The 18,078-nt window shown below is 41.0% G+C and overlaps 1 protein-coding gene across 7 annotated transcripts in view; it reads left to right on the top strand.

Moving 5' to 3' along the window:
• Positions 1-18,078, top strand: part of gria2b (glutamate receptor, ionotropic, AMPA 2b) — a 59,268-nt gene that overhangs the window by 18,762 nt on the left and 22,428 nt on the right. For all 7 annotated transcript variants that reach the window (XR_003871083.1, XM_029726905.1, XM_029726900.1 and 4 more), the window contains exon 3: positions 6,833-7,072. Coding sequence is in view for 6 of the 7 variants with exons in the window: in XM_029726905.1 (XP_029582765.1) it covers positions 6,833-7,072 (240 nt within the window). In the remaining variant the exon portion in view is untranslated. The remainder of the gene's footprint in view (positions 1-6,832; positions 7,073-18,078) is intronic.

The raw sequence follows: 18,078 nt of genomic DNA, 5'->3' as shown, positions 1-18,078 counted from the left end.
GCAACAAACAAAAACATCTTGTCATTGAGCAGGAAACGAGGCCAGCAACACTGTAGAACAGCCTGTCATGAAGCATGAAACAAGGCCAGCAAAACTATAAAACAGCCTGTTATGGAGCAGGAAACGTGGACAGTAACACTCAAAAATAACCTCTCATGGAGCAGGAAATGAGGCCAGCTACACCCTAAAGCATCTTCTCATGGAGCAGGAAACGAGGCCAGCAACACTCAAGAACAGCTTGTCATGGAGCAGGAAACGAGGAAAGCAAAATTCTAAAATAGTCTGTCATGGAGCAAGAAACAAGGCCAGCAACACTCTCAAACAGCCTATCATGGAGCAGGAAACAAGGCCAGTAACACTTTAAAATAGCGTGTCATGGAGTAGGAAACGAGGCAAGCAACACTCTAAAACAGCATGGAAATGAGGCCAATAACACACTAAAACAACCTGTCTTGGATCAATAAACATGGCCAAAAACACTCTAAAACACCCTGTCATGAAGCAGGAGCTGAGGCCAGCAACACTCTAAAACAGCCTGTCACGGAGCAGGAAACGAGGCCAGTTAAATACACTCAGAGATCTCTACAAGGCCTTGAGAAAGTAATCATACTGTACCCCTTGACTATTGCAAATTTTGTTTTGTTAAAGCCTGAATTCTAAATGGATTACTTTTTTTTTAAAGCTCACCCATCTAAACACAATACCTCATAATTACAAAGTGAAAACATGTTGTTAGAAATTTTAGCAAATTCATTGAAAATGAAATACAGAAATATCGAATTTACATAAGTATTCAGACCCCTGAGTCAATACATGTTAGAATCACCTTAGGCAGTGATTTCAGCTTGAGTCTTTCTGGATAAGTCTCTAAAAGCTTTGCACTCCTGGATTGTACTATATTTGCCCAATTTTCTTTTCAAAATTCTTCAAGCTCTGTCAAATTGGTTGTTGATATTTGCTAGACAACCACTTTCATGTCTTGCCATATATTTTCAAGCAGATTTAAGTCAAAACTGTAACTCAACCACTCAGAAACATTCACTGTCTCCTTGGTAAGCAACTCCAGTGTACATTTGGCATTGTGTTTTAGGTTATTGTCCTGCTGAAAGGTGAATTCATCTCGCAATGTCTGATGGAAAGCAGACTGAACCAGGTTTTCCTTTAGGATTTTGCCTGTGCTTAGCGCCATTCCATTTATTTTTTATCCTGAAAGACTCCCCAGTCCTTAACGATTACAACCATACCCATAACATGATGCAGCCACCACTATGCTTGAAAATATGGAGAGTGGTACTCAGTAATGTCTTGTATTGGATTTGTCCCAAACATATATCACTTTGTATTCAGGACAAAAAGTGAATTGCTTTGCCAATTTTTGTTGCAGTTTTACTTAAGTGACTTGTTGCAAACAGGATGCATGTTTTGGAATACTTCTATTCTGTACAAGCTTCCTTCTTTTCACTCTGTCATTTAGGTTAATATTGTGGAGTTACTACAATGTTGTTGATCCATCCTCAGTTTTCTCCTATCACAGCCATTAAAATCTGTATCGGTTTGAAAGTCACCATTGGCCTCATGATGAAATCCCTGAGTGGATTCCTTCCTCTCCAGCAACTGAGTTAGGTAGGATGCCTGTATCTTTGTAGTGACTAGGTGTGTTGATACAGCATCCAATGTGTAATTCATAATTTCACCATGCTCAAATGTCTGTTTTTTAAATATTTTTTACATATCTACCAATATGTGCCCTTCTTTGCAAGGCATTGGAAAACCTCCCTGGTCTTTGTGGTTGAATCTGAGGACCTTATTTAGGCTTGCCATGACAAAGGGGTTGAATATGTATTGACTCAAGACATTTTAGCTTTTCTTTTTTAATTAATTAGTAAAAATTTCAAAAAGCATTATTCCACTTTGACATTATGGGGTATTGTGTGTAGGCCAGTGAAAAACATCTAAATTCAATCCCTATTAAATTCAGGCTGTAACATAACAAAGTGTGGAAAAAGTCAATGCTTGTGAATACTTTCTGAAGGCACTGGACATAATGACAAGATGCTCATGTCTCCGCCCTAACAGTGAGAGTCATTGTCCCAAAGGCGGAAGGTAGGCGACAAGCTTAGGTTCAAAATAAACCCATAGAAACGCATTGGGCTTATTGTGAACAGACTTTGGCGGGAGTGAAACCTTTCGCTTTGCCTCTTCCTCGCTGGTATACTTCGTAGGGTTAGAGTTATGGTGTACCCTCTTCTAGCATCACTGCTGAAGTTTCTACAGATCGCTGGAGCTGGCACTGACATATTTTATGGTTCCTTTGTAATATTAGTTATAATGAGGCGATCATTATCCTTACCACGGCTGACAAATATAGCTTTTTATATAATGTACACTACCGTTCAAAGGTTTGGGGTCACTTAGAAATGTCCTTGTTTTTGAAAGAAAAGCAAAAACGCCTATGTAGGTATTTCATAAAGAATCTGCTGTTTCCAGCTTCAATAGTCAGTCATTTAGAACATTAACAATGTCTACACTGCATTTCTGATTAGTTTGATGTTATGTTAATGGGAAAAAGTGCTTTTCTTTCCTAAAAACAAGGACATTTCTAAGTGACGTCAAACTTTTGAATGGTAGTGTATATCTCAAAAACATACTGTGCTGTTTAGTGTCCCGGGCACAAATTCAGCCTAGTCCTGGACTAAAAAGCACGCTCAAATGAAAATGTATCTAAAATATAATATAAAGTTAAAATGTGTGATTCAGTTGTTTGTTTTCAAAGATGCACAGTGATTTGTGTAGCTGTGTTTTGAAATAGTGGATCCTGAAGACTGGACATGCATGGTTTTGTTCTAGTCCAGCACAGTCCAGGCCAGTCAAGGTGGTTTATTGGTTGAGTGTTTAAAGATGTTGTGGGATTATTTAAGATACTATTTGAAGAGGTATGTTTTCAGAAGATGGGCAGGGACTCTGCTGCCCTAGCTTCAGGGGGAAGCTGCTTCCACCATACTGGTTCCATCATATTGACCTACAGAGCATCTTCGGCCGTGATGAAGCGAATATCTGTGGGTTGGGGTCAATTCCATTTAAATTCTAGTCCATTCAGAAATTGAACCCAATTCCAATTCCACATTTTCCTCATTGAAAAACATTGAAGAGAATTAGAATTTCAGTGTACTTCCTGAATTGACTGGAATTGAAATGGAATTGACCCCAACCCTGGTTGTGGCGACCTCCAAACTCCAATACTCATTATTACTATGGAAGTCTAACAAACTGATATGAGATGACATGCTTGGGGTGCAGATTAGTGCAGGGGAGCTGGGAAGTCTTCACACAGAGAGATGCAGGCAGCTAGTCAATTAGGGCTGAACACATAACTCTCCCTCTGTAGTTATGGTAATGACTCCATTTCCACCCAAATAACTACGTAGCACTCACAGGGCAAGTTCACGTTCCACTGTCTGTGACCACTTGCTCTGGGCATAGTTTACCATGGTAACAGAAGTTGTCTCAACACTCTCAAGTGTCCTGTCCTGGTCTCCATCTATCTGATGATAGACCATAATGCTGGTCCTTAGTTGTCTGCAGTAGTTACTCATTTTGGTCGACACTTCTTCTCTAGTTGTTTGAGTCTCATATTGATTCCACCTGTCATGATTTTGTTCTTATGTTATTACAATTAGAACTAGTGATTAGGATTTAGTTGATGGAATGCTGTTGTATATTTATTTGTCAACTCAAACACACACACACACACACAAACTGGCATCACACTCCACAATAGAAACTGCACTACATTGTTGGGATTACAATTTACAAATCCCCCAAATCTGCGTTACAGTTATCTTCTCCAAACATTCCTCAGATTACGCCTAAGTAAGTTTCCACTGTATGGTTCCCTCCAAAACAACAGAGATAAGAAGTAGAAACGTGGTTGGAAAGCATAGCGAATGGACATAGCACTGAAATAATAATATCATTTTCTTTCAGTCTGAGCTGAAATTACCCAATTAGGACCAAAGAGATTCACCCAGACACTCTAGTCTAGAGGGGGTATTTCCCAATGCAAAGTCCAGCCCACTTTCATTGGAAACCAGTTTTACAGTATGTGACAGGCATTTAATGGCTTTTCTGATTCCTCTCCTTTTCTTCCGGTAACAGTTTTTGTGGGTTGTTTTTGTCCTGGGATGGGACATCATTGGATATTTTGATTTTGTGTGGGACATTTGGTTGTAGACATATCATTGTTCGATTTTACAGTACAGCACAGACACTTAGGGCAGGATCACAGTAGTTAGCGTGTGATACAAATTTCATTTGATCGGATGCCACATCAATGGACGGCGGGCCGTGTCATCAACTAAAAAGATTAGGGTTGGTGTCACAAAATTGATGGAGTGATTGGACCACCTTAAACAATGCTTTCTCCGATGACCCCTGACAAACTTTTAATTGACAGACAAACTTGACAGATCAATAATGATTTTGGCGGGATATGAATGTGGGGCTGTCAATTGGAGGCATTCATCTGAAATGTCTGCCTGGCTTTAAGAGTGGCGTAAAGGATTTGTGAAATACTTCAGTGTTGAAGGAAGTAGGAGAATGCTGTGGTAAGATACTTGGTGGCGTCACTCTGTTTTACTTTGGAAGTTGCTCCATATATTCCAAGTAGCTTGGGTGTCCATATTTTCGAAGTAGCTTATGTGGACGTTCATATTCACTTTCCCCCCACTAGTTAGACAGAAATTGTTTCTGCCAATAGAGTATGCATTAAACTAGGCCCAACAACTAATCACAAAGTCCAAACCTGATGATATTCAAGCCTGTCCAGCATGTTAACATCAAAGATGGCCGTCACAGCCTATAAAGATGTAAAGCAGCAAGATGTCCATTTTAGCCGAGGCAGCTAATATCCAATCCCCCGTTGTCAGCAAGTCAACCCAGTTTTACCGTGCTAGAGGCTAATGATTAATTGGATTAATTACAATGGAGAGACATACATGTCCAAGTCAATAAGGCTGATTAACCTACACTTGAACAATAGACATTTAGAAGCGACACCCCAATATGCTGACCGTTGACCAAATGTTGTATGAATACAGCTGAACCACTTATCCATTTAATATTCATATTTACAGTACCTATGCACAGCTACAGTCGCTGTGCATCATGTTTATTACAGGACTTCCGTTTCTAATTCATGTGATAGGGCATAGGGATGGACTCACTCACTCATTTGGGAACGTGCAATTGTGAACTGTGTAATGTAACTAACTGCAAAATAAAAGGGCTATGCAGGGTACAGGAATCATGGATCCTGACATTATAGGCATGTGCAATAATATTATGTGCAATGCTCAGGGACTTTTGGATGATAAAGGGTAATATTGAGTATATGAGGGAGGAGGAGAGAAGATATGGGGAAGGGAGGCTTGAAGTCCTTCAGCTTTGTTTGTATTATAATTTTTTTAATTTGTATGTTTGATGTTATGTCTATCGCAGTGCATTTTCTGGTAAGTAAAGCAAATATCTGTGAGAAACAGAAAATAAAGAAATATCTAATCTAATGATAGATGGATTATACCAATCTCAAACAGAGGTGATTGTATGGAACCAACCTATAGTCGATCTATAGTGTATTATATCTACAGTATGGAAAAAACAGCAGGAAAAAGGAGACAGAAACCACAAAGAAACCAACAGAAACACGCCACATACAGTAAGAGAGTAAAGCAACTGAACTATAATTGTATATGAATAAAAGCCAGTCCTTAAATGTGCATGGTCTTCCTTCCCAGCACAAGCTCTCCAAAGGACAATAAATAGTATAGTCCACAGCAGAGCCATACAGGACAATAGTATAGGCCACAGCAGAGCCATAAGGGACAATAGTATAGGCCACAGCAGAGCCATAAGGGACAATAGTATAGGCCACAGCAGAGCCATAACGGACAATAGTATAGGCCACAGCAGAGCCATAACGGACAATAGTATAGGCCACCGCAGAGCCATACGGGACAATAGTATAGGCCACAGCAGAGCCATAAGGTACATGTAGATGTCGGTGCCATAGTGTAGCCCTGTATTGTACTGAATCTTTCAACTATCTCTCAGGACAAGTCTTTGAACCTCAAATGGCCTGGTTCCTGGTTCGAATCCAGGCTGTATCACATCCAACCGTGATTGGGAGTCCCATAGGGTGGCGCACAATTGGCCCAGCGTCGTCCGGGTTTGGCCAGAGTAGGCTGTCATTGTAAATAAGAATTTGTTCTTAACTGACTTGCCTGGTAAAACTTTATTAAAACATTTTTTAAATATAGAGCCGGTCATATCAATGTCCATAGATATCCAACATGAAGATTTGATGAACTGTCTTTAACAGTGGTTGCACTGATACGGCACTTTTTCTTACATACATTCCCACTGTATTGAATTCTATAATAAAAGCCCATAACATTTTTACAAGTAGCTTTCAAATATTGTGCTGTTGTAAGGAAGAGCTCCCCAGGCATTGCTTATGGACAGCAAAAATACACTAATCAGCTAAAACAAGCCACTCCAGTGGCAGACGCTGCTTTAGACAGTAATAAAGTTCATAAACATTCAAACTTAAATTTGTTACAGCACTTGTTTGAAGCCAGTTGTCTCACAGTATAGCTCATTTTTAGTATCTTCAGTATCTTCTAGTTTATGTCCTGTAATGACCTTGTTTTAATGATGGTGCAAATAAAAATTAATGTGAAAACAGACAATACATCGCATCTTATCTCAATGTCACACTGTCATCCAATACTTAAGTACACTTCTCATGACTCTTTTGCAACTTCTCTCGTTTCAGTCTGTTCCCAGTTCTCGAGAGGAGTTTACGCCATCTTTGGATTCTACGACAAGAAGTCGGTCAACACGATAACGTCGTTCTGCGGGACTCTGCATGTGTCATTTATCACCCCCAGCTTCCCGCTGGATGGAACTCATCAATTCATCATCCAGATGAGGCCTGACATCAAAGGACCCCTACTCAGCCTCATTGAGTACTACAAGTGGGACAAGTTTGCCTATCTATACGACAGTGACAGAGGTAAGAGATACTAGTTTAACAGGACAGAATCTACCCCATTTAAATGAAAATGATAAAAGTCACTGGCTGACTACTTCCGCTATGGGCAAACAAATATGAAAAGTTTTGTTCAAATCAAAATGGGTGCGGTCAAAAAGACGATTGATTTCATGTGTAAAGATACTAAGGACAACAGGTTTGACTCATCAATAAATCATACCTAAGTCAAACCCTTGATTGGTTGAGTCGAGTTTGGTAGCATTGGTTTGGAACAAGAGCCTGGACATTCTGTTGGTCCCCAAGACTAGGATTTATAAAGGTCAGTCAGGACTAAACCTAGCACTACAAAGCCTAGGATGTATAAGGGTTAGACAGGACTAAACCTAGCACTACAAAGACTAAGATTTAAAAGGGTCAGTCAGGACTAAACCTAGCACTACGAAGCTCAACATCACACTCACTTCATCAACCGTAAGTACAGTAGCCTTCCAAATGTTGGTCCTTAGAAGCAATAGTTCACAGAGGAAACCTCTAAGCTACAGGGCTGTTTGGCTAGCACAGACGAGAATACGTTCCGTGACTCATCAGATGGCATCATGGAGTATACCACATCAGTTACCGACTTCATTAATAAGCGCATCGACGACGTCGTCCCCACAGTGACCGCATGTACATATCCCAACCAGAAGCCCTAGGTTTCATGCAACATCTGCACTGAGCTAAAGGCTAGAGCTGTCGCTTTCAAGGAGTGGGACACTAATCCGGACATTTATAAAAAATCGCGCTACGCCCTCCGACGAACCATCAAACAGCCAAAGCTTCAATACAGGACTAAGATAGACTCCTACTACACCGGCTCTGACGCTCGTCTGATGTGGCAGGGCTTGCAAACTATCATGGATTACAAAGGGAAACCCAGCCGTGAGCTGACAGTGACTCGAGCCTACCAGACGACCTAAATGCCTTCTATGCTTGCTTTGAGGCAAGAAACACTGAACCATGCATGAGAGCATCCGCTGTTCCTGACGACTGTCGGATCATGCTCTCTGTGGCTGATGTGAGTGAGACCTTTAAACAAGTTTACATTCACAAGGCCACAGGGCCAGACCGATTACCAGGACACGTACTCAGAGCATGCGCTGACCAGCTGGCAAGTGTTTTCACTGACATTTTCAACCTCTCCCTGACCCAGACTATAATGCCTACATGTTTCAAGCAGACCACTATAGTCCCTGAAAGAACACCAAGGTAACCTGCTTAAATGACTACCGCCCCATAGCATTCACATATGTAGCCATGAAATGCTTTGAAAGGCTGGTCATGGCTCACATCAACACCACCATCCCAGAAACCCTGGATCCACTCCAATTCGCATTCCGCCCCAACAGATCCACAGATGACACAATCTCTATTGCACTCTACTCTGCCCTTTCCCACCCGGACAAAAGGAACACCTACGTGAGAATGCTGTTCATTGACTACAGCTCAGTGTTCAGCACCATAGTGCCCTCCAAGCTCATCACTAAAGTAAGGACCCTGGTACTGAACACCTTCCTCTGCAATTGAATGCTGGACTTCCTGATGGGCTGCCCCTAAGTGGTGAGGGTAGGCAACAACACATCTGCCACACTGACCCTCAACACGGGGGGCCCTAAAATCAAACCAAATTGTATTTGTCACATGCGCCAAATACAACAGGACCTTACAGTGAAATGCTTACATACAAGCCCTTAACCAACAATGCAGTTTTAAGAAAAATAACTGTTAAGAAAAAAATGGATAAGTAAAAAATAAAAATAACAAACAATTAAAGATCAGCAGTAAAATAACAGTAGCGAGGCTATATACAGGGGGTACCGGTATATAGCGGGGGCACAGGGGGTACCGGTCAATGTACGGGGGCACAGGTTAGTCGAGGTAATTGAGGTAATATGTACATGTAGGTAGAGTTAAAGTGACTATGCATAGATAATAACCAGAGACTAGCAGCACCGTAAAAGGGGGAGGGAGGGACAATGCAAATATTCTGGGTAGCCATTTGTGACTCAACACCTGGATTCGGCCTTGTGTAGCAAAATAACATGAAAACAGCCTAACCAGCTCTGCTGGCAACAATTTCATTATGCTTTTTTGCAGATGTTTACTGACACTGGCCATATTCAATGGGTGTTGTACACACGTCACGTAACTTTAGCTAACAAGCCAGCCAGCTAATGTTAGCTAGTTAAACAAAAATGAACAAAGTGCCAACATTGCCTAACAATAGGCTCTAACTAGAAAAGCAAACAGCTCTGGAAAACTAATAATAACATCCGCTAGGGAGCCAGCCAGCTAATGTTAGCTAGCTAACGGTACACTTTGGCTTAAGAAATATACGTAGCTAGCTAGCTAAACAATGAACCTAGCTGGGTAAACAATGTTTAAGATCACACACACGTCACGAAACGTTAGCTAAGAAGCCAGCCAGCTAACGTGAATAAAGTGCCAAAAATGTCACAGTGCTGGGAGCTAACCAACCAGGCCCAATGTTAGCAAGCTAACATTAGTCTCTACCTAGAAAAGCAAACGGCTCTGGGAAACAAATAATAACATCAGATAGAGAGGCAGCCAGCTAACGTTAGCTAGCTAGCTAACAGTACACTTTAACTTGAAATGAAACCGCTTTCTGCCAAAATTAGAAACGTGTAATATCTGAAAATGTAGTTAGTAACGCTAGACTATCTTACCTGTATACAGATGTGACTCCCTGTCAAGAATGCCATACCACGGTTGCCCTTAGTTTGAAGATGTAATCCGGAGACAGGTGTTTTCTCCATCTCTTTAGCTATCATACACTAATTCCACTGATTTCAAAACTTGATCCTCCAGAATGTTGAGAGCAACACTTATGCAGCTCCACTACACTTTTTTTAAGTCCCCTCCTGTACTCCCTGTTCACCCACGACTGCATGGCCACACACGACTCCAACACCATCATTAGGTTTGCAGACGACACGATGGTGGTAGGCCTGATCACCGACGCCGATAAGACAGACTATAAGGAGGAGGTCAGAGACCTGGCAGTGTGGTGCCATGACAACAACCTCTCCCTCAAAGTGAGCAAAAAAACGGAGTTGATCGTGGACCATATTAAAAGGAGGGCCAATCACTCCCCCATTAACATTGATAGGGTTGTAATAGAGCGGGTCGAGAGCACACACACACATGCACGCACGCCCGCACGCGCACACACACACACACACACACACACACACACACACACACATTCCTTCACACTCTTCACATACAGTACACTGCTTCTACTCTCTGTTTATTATCTATGCATAGTCACTTTACCCCTACCTGCATGTACATATTACCTCAATTACCTCAACTAACTCGTACCCCTGCACATTGACTCGGTACCGTTCACCTTTCCACAGGGGGGTTCTATTAGTGTGTAGCCCAAACTGTTAGGACGCTACAGACAGAAGTTGACAGATCGGCTGTAGCGACTTCAGACGAGTCCCAAGATGCATGTGGGGGTCGTAGATCAAACGGAGAACACCATCATGTTCGTGAGGGTATCATCTTTTCATAGAGGCCAAACCATTTGTATGCTACAGCCAATTTCGTGAGAAGACTGATTTTCAGGATGTCTCATGGTCTGACAGACACCACTCTAGCTCCATCATCATTCACCGCAGATGCAGAAGTGCGACGTTAGTGGATGCGGTGGATTGAGATTGAGAATGCAAAAAAACAACTATCTCTGGCTTTAACTGACAGATTTTGGGGGAGATTCTTTTTCTTATGCTAATTTGATTTTTGCGGGGGAGTGGACATCAACTCTAGGGGCTTAAACAAGTCATTCAGAATCTTCTCACTTGTGTGCAATTAGAAAACTAGGCTTTTAAACTGTAAATAGTTTCCTAGTTACAAACACTTCCGTCAAGATGGCTTCCCCCTTCCTGACACACTCAAACCAGGAAGTGACTATGGGTGTGGCTAGGGAGTGACTGGGGTGGAGCCCACAGCCTATGCATATGTAAAGGAACTGTGGAACCTTATGGGTTACAGAATAAAGAACACTGCTTTTTGCCATTATTCATTGTTGACATAGAGGTTACTGTATATTAAAAACACTGTAAAAACCTGAAGGTTGAAGAGAAGACAAGTACTGTATATGATACCCAACTTGTGATTAAATTATATTACATTCAAACTACACCTGCACAGGTATTCATGGAGCTACCACCCTCTTGTCAACACATCTAAAGCTATCTAGAAAGCACTCAAACATATGAGAGAACACTAGAACTGTCTATGCACTGCAAAGGTTATGCTTCTAGACTGTTTGCCATACATTTGATGTGACACGTTACATCCACATAAACGAGACACAGAGAGAGTTCATAGCAGTACCACACACTGAGAAAGGTACCAGGAGAACACGCTGTAAAGGGCATTGTGCTGCATGACAAACCACTTGTCAGATATTATCAACTAGGACCATTACACCTCCTGTGTGAGAGCTTGTTTCATGGCTCGCAGCAAAGTAGGAGGGCAGTTGCCTGACAGTGAGGGTTTTGGACCTTGGGGCGGTGGTCCCCACAAGTCCTGAAGAGTAGCTGGGTTTTCAAGTTTCTGTTGTATAGAACTCAACCAACAGAATGCTCTTTAAAAAATATATTTTGCTAGAGAATGACCTTGCTTTTGAAACTGTCTGAAAGTCTACTCACTCCAGAAATATTCAGATGAAGTGATTGTTATAGCCCCAGTTATTTTTGTCTATGTGCATGGAGGCTTTCAGCCTTGTTGATGCTTTTCAGTCTTTTTTTTTGCTGTGTCGTGTATTAGGCTAAGGATGATGCATTGAGTTGTTACCCTGGAGGATATTGCAATGTCAGACAGTATTTACCCTTTGTGATGACACCACTTGGTATGACACTACTTTGAAAAGGACACAGGCCTAGACTTCCCCAAATGAAATTACATTCCATGTGACTGTCCTGATAGCAAGGCTACAAGCAGTGGTGTAGTTGTAAAACAATTAGGTGGGTAAACGCTGATCGCTTTCCGCGGTGAGTAAAGTAACGCTTCCTCTACTTTCAATGCATTTCTCTGCAAAAGGTGGGTAAACAGTCACGCGAAATAAAGATGTTAGGTAAATGGTATTTACATGTGTTTAACCTCCACTACACCACTAGTTATAAGGCTTTCAAAGAGTTCCATAGTCTAATTTTTGTACCGGAGGCAAGAGTAATATGCATAATATATATTATTGGGCTTGTATAAGAATAGTTGAAAGGCACAATAAGATCCTATTACTTTTTATTAGATGATGCTATCAGTCTTCATTTCCTTTATGTCAAAATGAGAGTGATTTAGAATAGCAGTATGAAGCAGCACTTTCAGTTGGAGTACAGTAGGTGATGATACCTGATGATAGAAGCTAAGGGCGGGCTTTCCAGAGTCACAGTGGAATGGAAGACTGACCTATAAGAGAGAAAATCTGAATGTGTGATTATTACCACTGTCTTTATGGACCAGCTTCTAACCTCAATACAGTGTGGTAGTGATACTGGCTAATACAGACTCTACTCTCTCTCTCTGTGTCTTTGTCTCTCTAGCTCTCTCTCTGTCTCTCTCTCTTTCTGTGTCTCTCTCACTATGTCTCTCTCACTCTCTTTGTCTCTCTCGCTCTGTGTCTCTCTCTCTCTCTTAAATTTTAGACATTTAGCAGACACTTTTCGAGAGCGTCTTACAATTATTGCATTCCTCTTAAGATAGCTATGTGGAACAACCACATATCAGAGGCTGTCTCTCTCTCTATCTCACTCTGTCAATCTCTCTGTCTATTTCTCTCTCTGTCTGTCTTTCTCTCTGTCTGCCTGTCTCTTTCTTGCACTCTCTATCTGTCTGTCTCTCTCAATCTCTCTCACGCTTTCTCTCTCTTTCTTACACTCTCTCTCGTTCTCAATTAAATTCAAAGGGGCTTTATTGGCATGGGAAACATATGTTTACATTGACAAAGCAAGTGAAATAAACATTAAACAAAACTGAGAAGAAACAAATTTAACAACATCAACATCAACGATCAGAAATTTACAGTAAACATTGCACTCAATAAGGTTTCAAAAAGATAAAGACATTTTAAGTCTTATATTATCAGCTATGTACAGTGTTATAGCAATGTGCAAATAGTTGTAGTATGAATAGTGGGGGAAGATAAATAAACAGAGAAGTATTGGTGGTATTTACAATCTTGTTTGAGCTCCACTGGTTGCCCTATTCTCATGGCAACGGGCCACATTGTTCTGCTGTGCACATTGTGGTATTTCACCTAACAGATATGGGAGTACGGCTATGCTCACTGAGACTAGTCATAGTCTTAATTCTTCATTTTGTATACTCTCTGTTTAGGGCCAGATAGCTTTCCAATTTGCTCTGTTTTTTGGTTGATTCTTACCAGTATCTTTTTGATTTCTCATAATTTAGTTGAGTCTAATTGTGTTGCTATCATGGGGCTCTGTTTGTGTTTGTGAACAGAGTCCCAGAAGCAGTTGGCTGAAGGGACTCTTCTCTAGGTTCATCTCTCTGTATTTGAGGGCTTTGTGGTGGAATGTGTGGGCATCGCTTCCTTTCAGGTGGTTGTAGAATTGAACAGCTCTTTTCTGGATTTTGATAACTAGCGGGTATAGTCTAAATTTTGCTCTGCATGTATTGTTTGGGGTTGTGCCAGGAACACAAAGTATATTTTTGCAGAATTCTGCATGCGGTCTCAATTGGGTGTTTGTCCCAATTTGTGAATTGTTGGTTGGTGAGTGGACCCCAGACCTCACAACCACAGAGGCAATGGGTTCTATAACTGACTGAAGCATTTTTTTGCCAGACCCTAATTGGGATGTCAAGTTTTATGTTCCTTTTGATGGCATAGAAGGCCCTTCTTGGCTTGGCTCTTAGATCGTTCACAGCCTTGTGGAATTTACCTGTGGTTTTGATGTTTAGGCCGAGGTAGATATAATATTTAGTGTGCTCTAGGGAAACAGTGTCTAGCCAGATTTGTTGTCCTGGCAACTGGACCTTTTTTGGAACACCATTATTTTTGTCTTACTGAGATTCGATGTCAGGGCCCAAGTCTGACAGAATCTGTGCTGATGATCTAGATGCTGTTGTAGGGCCCCCTTGGTTGGAGATAATAGCACCAGATCATCAGCAAACAGTAGACATTTGATTTCCGTGTCCGGTAAGGTGAGGCCGGGTGCATCCCTGTCTATTGTTCTAGTGCCCTCGCCAATTCATTGATATAAATATTGAAGCGGGTGGGGCTCAAGTTGTCTCACCCCATGGATGGCCCTGAGGAAAGACTGTGTTTGCTGCCAATTTTAATTGCACATTTATTGTTTGTGTACATTAATTTTATAATGTCATATGTTTTTCCTCCCACACTGATTTCCACCCATTTGTATAGCAGACCCTCATTCCAAATTGAGTCAAAAGCTTTTTTGAAATCTGCAAAGCATGAGAAGACTTTGTTTTGTTAAGTTTTATTTGTTTGTCAATAAGGGTGTACAGGCTGTCATATGGTGTTTTGGTAAGAAGCCAATTTGACATTTTCTCAGGACATTGTTTTCACTGAGGAAATGTTGGAGTCTGCTGTTGATGATACTGTAGAGGATTTTTCAGATATTTATGTTGAAACAGATTCCACGGTAATTATTGGGATCAAAGTTGTCTCCACTCTTGTGGATTGGGATGACCAGACCTTGGTTCCAAATATTGGGGAAGATCCCAGAGCTGATGATGAAATTTAAGAGTTTAAAAATAGCCAATTTGAATTTGTGGTCTGTACATTTTAACACCATAGGCCTTTTTGGGTTGGAGGGTTTGTATTTTGTCCTGTAGCTCATCCAATGTAACTGGAGAATCCAATGGGTTCTGGAAGTCTTTAATAACTGACTCTGTTCAGTAAATTATCATGTATATGTTTTTGTTCTTGGTTCTTTGTTATATGTCCGAAAAGGTTGGAGAAAGGGTTTATCCATACATCTTCATTTTGGATAGGTAGCTCTTCATGAATTGTTATTTGTTTAGTGTGTTCCAATGTTTCCAGAAGGGATTTGATTCTATGGATTATTTAATCACATTGAGCTTTTTTTCTAACATGCTGTTCCTTATTTTTTCTTGGTGCATTTCTGTACTGTTTTAGTGTTTCCACATACGGTAGTAAAGGCGTAAGCTAAGGTTTTCTGGGTCTGTGTTTTTGGTTGGATAGGTTTCTCAATTTCTTTCTAAGGTTTTAGAATTCTTTATCAAACAATTTCTCGATGTTTTTGTTTTCTTAGGTTTTCTGCTTGAATTTAAATGACATATGTTAGCTAATAGTTCAAATATACTGTTCATGCTTCCTACTGCTGAGTTTACACCTTCACTATTGCAGGGAAACATTTTGTCCAGGAAAATGTCTAAGGGGGATTTGTTGTTGGCCAATTGTTTTTTGGTAGGTGTCTACACTACCCTCCTTCCATTTATAGCATTTCTTAACAGCATGCAGTTTTTTCAGCTTTGATGCTTCATGGTTGAGTTTTGCTCTGTTCACATAGATTTTGCTGTGGTCTGAAAGGGGTTGGCTGACTGTGAATGCCCTGGGAGACTCTGGGTTGAGGTCAGTGATAAAGTACAGTAGTCTACAGTACTACTGCCAACAGATGCACTATATGTAACAGTGGCAAGAAAAAGTATGTGAACCCTTTGGAAATACCTGGATTTCTGCATAAATTGGTCATACAATTTTATCTGATTTTCATCTAGGTCACAAGAATAGACAAACACAGTCTGCTTAAACTAATAACACACAAACAATTATATGTGTTCATGTCTTTATTGAACACACCGTGTAAACATTCACAGTGCAGGGTGGAAAAAGTATGTGAACCCTTGGATTTAATAACTGGTTGACCCTCCTTTGGCAGCAATAACCTCAACCAAACGTTTTCTGTAGTTGCAGATCAGACCTGTACAATGGTCAGGAGGAATGTTGGACCATTCCTCTTTACAAAACTGTTTCAGTTCAGCAATATTCTTGGGATGTCTGCTGTGAACTGCTCTCTTGAGATGCTGTGGTCATGCCATCGGTCAGGACTGGGCCACTCCAGAAGGCGTGTTTTCTTCTGTTGAAGCCATTCTGTTGTTGATTTACTTCTGTGTTTTGGGTCGTTGTCCTGTTGCATCACCCAACTTCTGTTGAGCTTCAAATGGCAGACAGATAGCCTTACATTCTCCTGCAAAATGTCATGATAAACTTGGGAATACATTTTTCCATGGATGATAGCAAGCTGTTCACGCCCTGAGCCAGCAAAGCAGCCCCAAACCATGATGCTCCCTCCACCATACTTTACAGTTGGGATGAGGTTTTGATGAGGATGTGCTGTGCCTTTTTATCTCCACACATAGTGTTGTGTGTTCCTTCCAAACAACAAGTTTCATCTGTCCACAGAATATTTTGCCAGTAGCGCTGTGGAACATCCAGGTGCACTTTTTCAAACTTCAGACGTGCAGCAATGGTTTTTTTGGACAGCAGTGGCTTCTTCCGTGGTGTCCTCCCATGAACAACATTCTTGTTTAGTATTTTACGTATCGTAGACTTGTCAACAGAAATGTTAGCATGTTCCAGAGATTTCTATAAGTCTTTAGCTGACACTCTAGGATTCTTCTTAACCTCATTGAGCATTCTGCGCTGTGCTCTTGCAGTCAGCTTTGCAGGATGGCCAGTCCTAGGGAGAGTAGCAGTGCTGAACTTTCTCCATTTATTTTCTCAATTTTTGTGCTGTTGACCGTACGTCTGTTTATCCCATGTGTAACTCTGTGTTGTTGTTTTTGTCGCACTGCTTTGCTTAATCTTGGCCAGGTTGCAGTTGTAAATGAGAACAAGGCCAGGTCGCAGTTGTAAATGAGAACTTGTTCTCATTTACAACTGTGACCTGGCCAATATAAAGCAAAGCAGTGCGACAAAAACAACAACACAGAGTTACACATGGGATAAACAAACATACAGTCAATAATACAATCTGTATACAGTGTGTGCAAATGAAGGAGGTAAGGCAATAAATAGGCCATAGTGGCGAAGTAATTACAATTTAGCAATTAACACTGGAGTGATAGATGTGCAGATGAGGATGTGCAAGTAGAAATACTGGTGTGCAAAAGAGCAGTAAAATAAATAAATATGGGGATAAACATCAAGACTTTTAGAGATACTTTTGTAACCCTTTCCAGCTTTATGCCAGTCAACAATTCTTAATCTTAGGTCTTCTTAAATCTCTTTTGTTCGAGGCATGATTCACATCAGGCAATGCTTCTTGTGAATAGCAAACTCAAATGTTGTGAGTCTTTTTTATAGGGCAAGGCTGCTGTAACCAACATCTCCAATCTCGTCTCATTGATTGGACTCCAGGTTAGCTGAATCCTGACTCCAATTAGCTTTTGGAGAAGTCATTAGCCTAGAGGTTCACATACTTTTTCCAACCTACACTGTGAATGTTTAAATGATGTATTCAATATAGACAACAAAAATACAATAATGTGTGTGTTATTAGTTTAAGCACACTATGTTTGTCCATTGTTGTGACTTAGATGAAGATCAGATAAAATGTGATGAGCAATTATGCAAAGATCCAGGTAATTCCAAAGGTTTCACATACTTTTTCTTGCCACTGTAGGTGTACCTACCGGAGGAGTCCCCTCGAAGGCTACTATTGACTATGTAAAGACCCAGCGTACAACAGAGATGCAGGAGTTGTGACCTGTTTTTGTTGGTTGTTTTGTCATAGTTGTGTCTAGGGGGGATATGGGGGAGGGAATGCTGTCACCTCCAGGTAGGTCTTTGTCCCCCTGTGTGCTACTTGTCCAGTTCTGGCATTTAGGTTGCCCTGGACTAGTACATGTCCCTGAGCCTGGAAATGGTGCATGGTGGTGAAGCTGTCGTCACTAAAGTATGGGGATTCTATAGGGGGTCGTATACAGGCGGTAGTATATAGGTAGTATAC

This window comes from Salmo trutta, chromosome 3 (genome assembly GCF_901001165.1).
Source record: "Salmo trutta chromosome 3, fSalTru1.1, whole genome shotgun sequence".
Taxonomy (NCBI): domain Eukaryota; kingdom Metazoa; phylum Chordata; class Actinopteri; order Salmoniformes; family Salmonidae; genus Salmo; species Salmo trutta.
The sequence above is the reverse complement of the archived record's forward strand: the minus strand, read 5'-3'. Positions and strand labels throughout refer to the sequence as shown.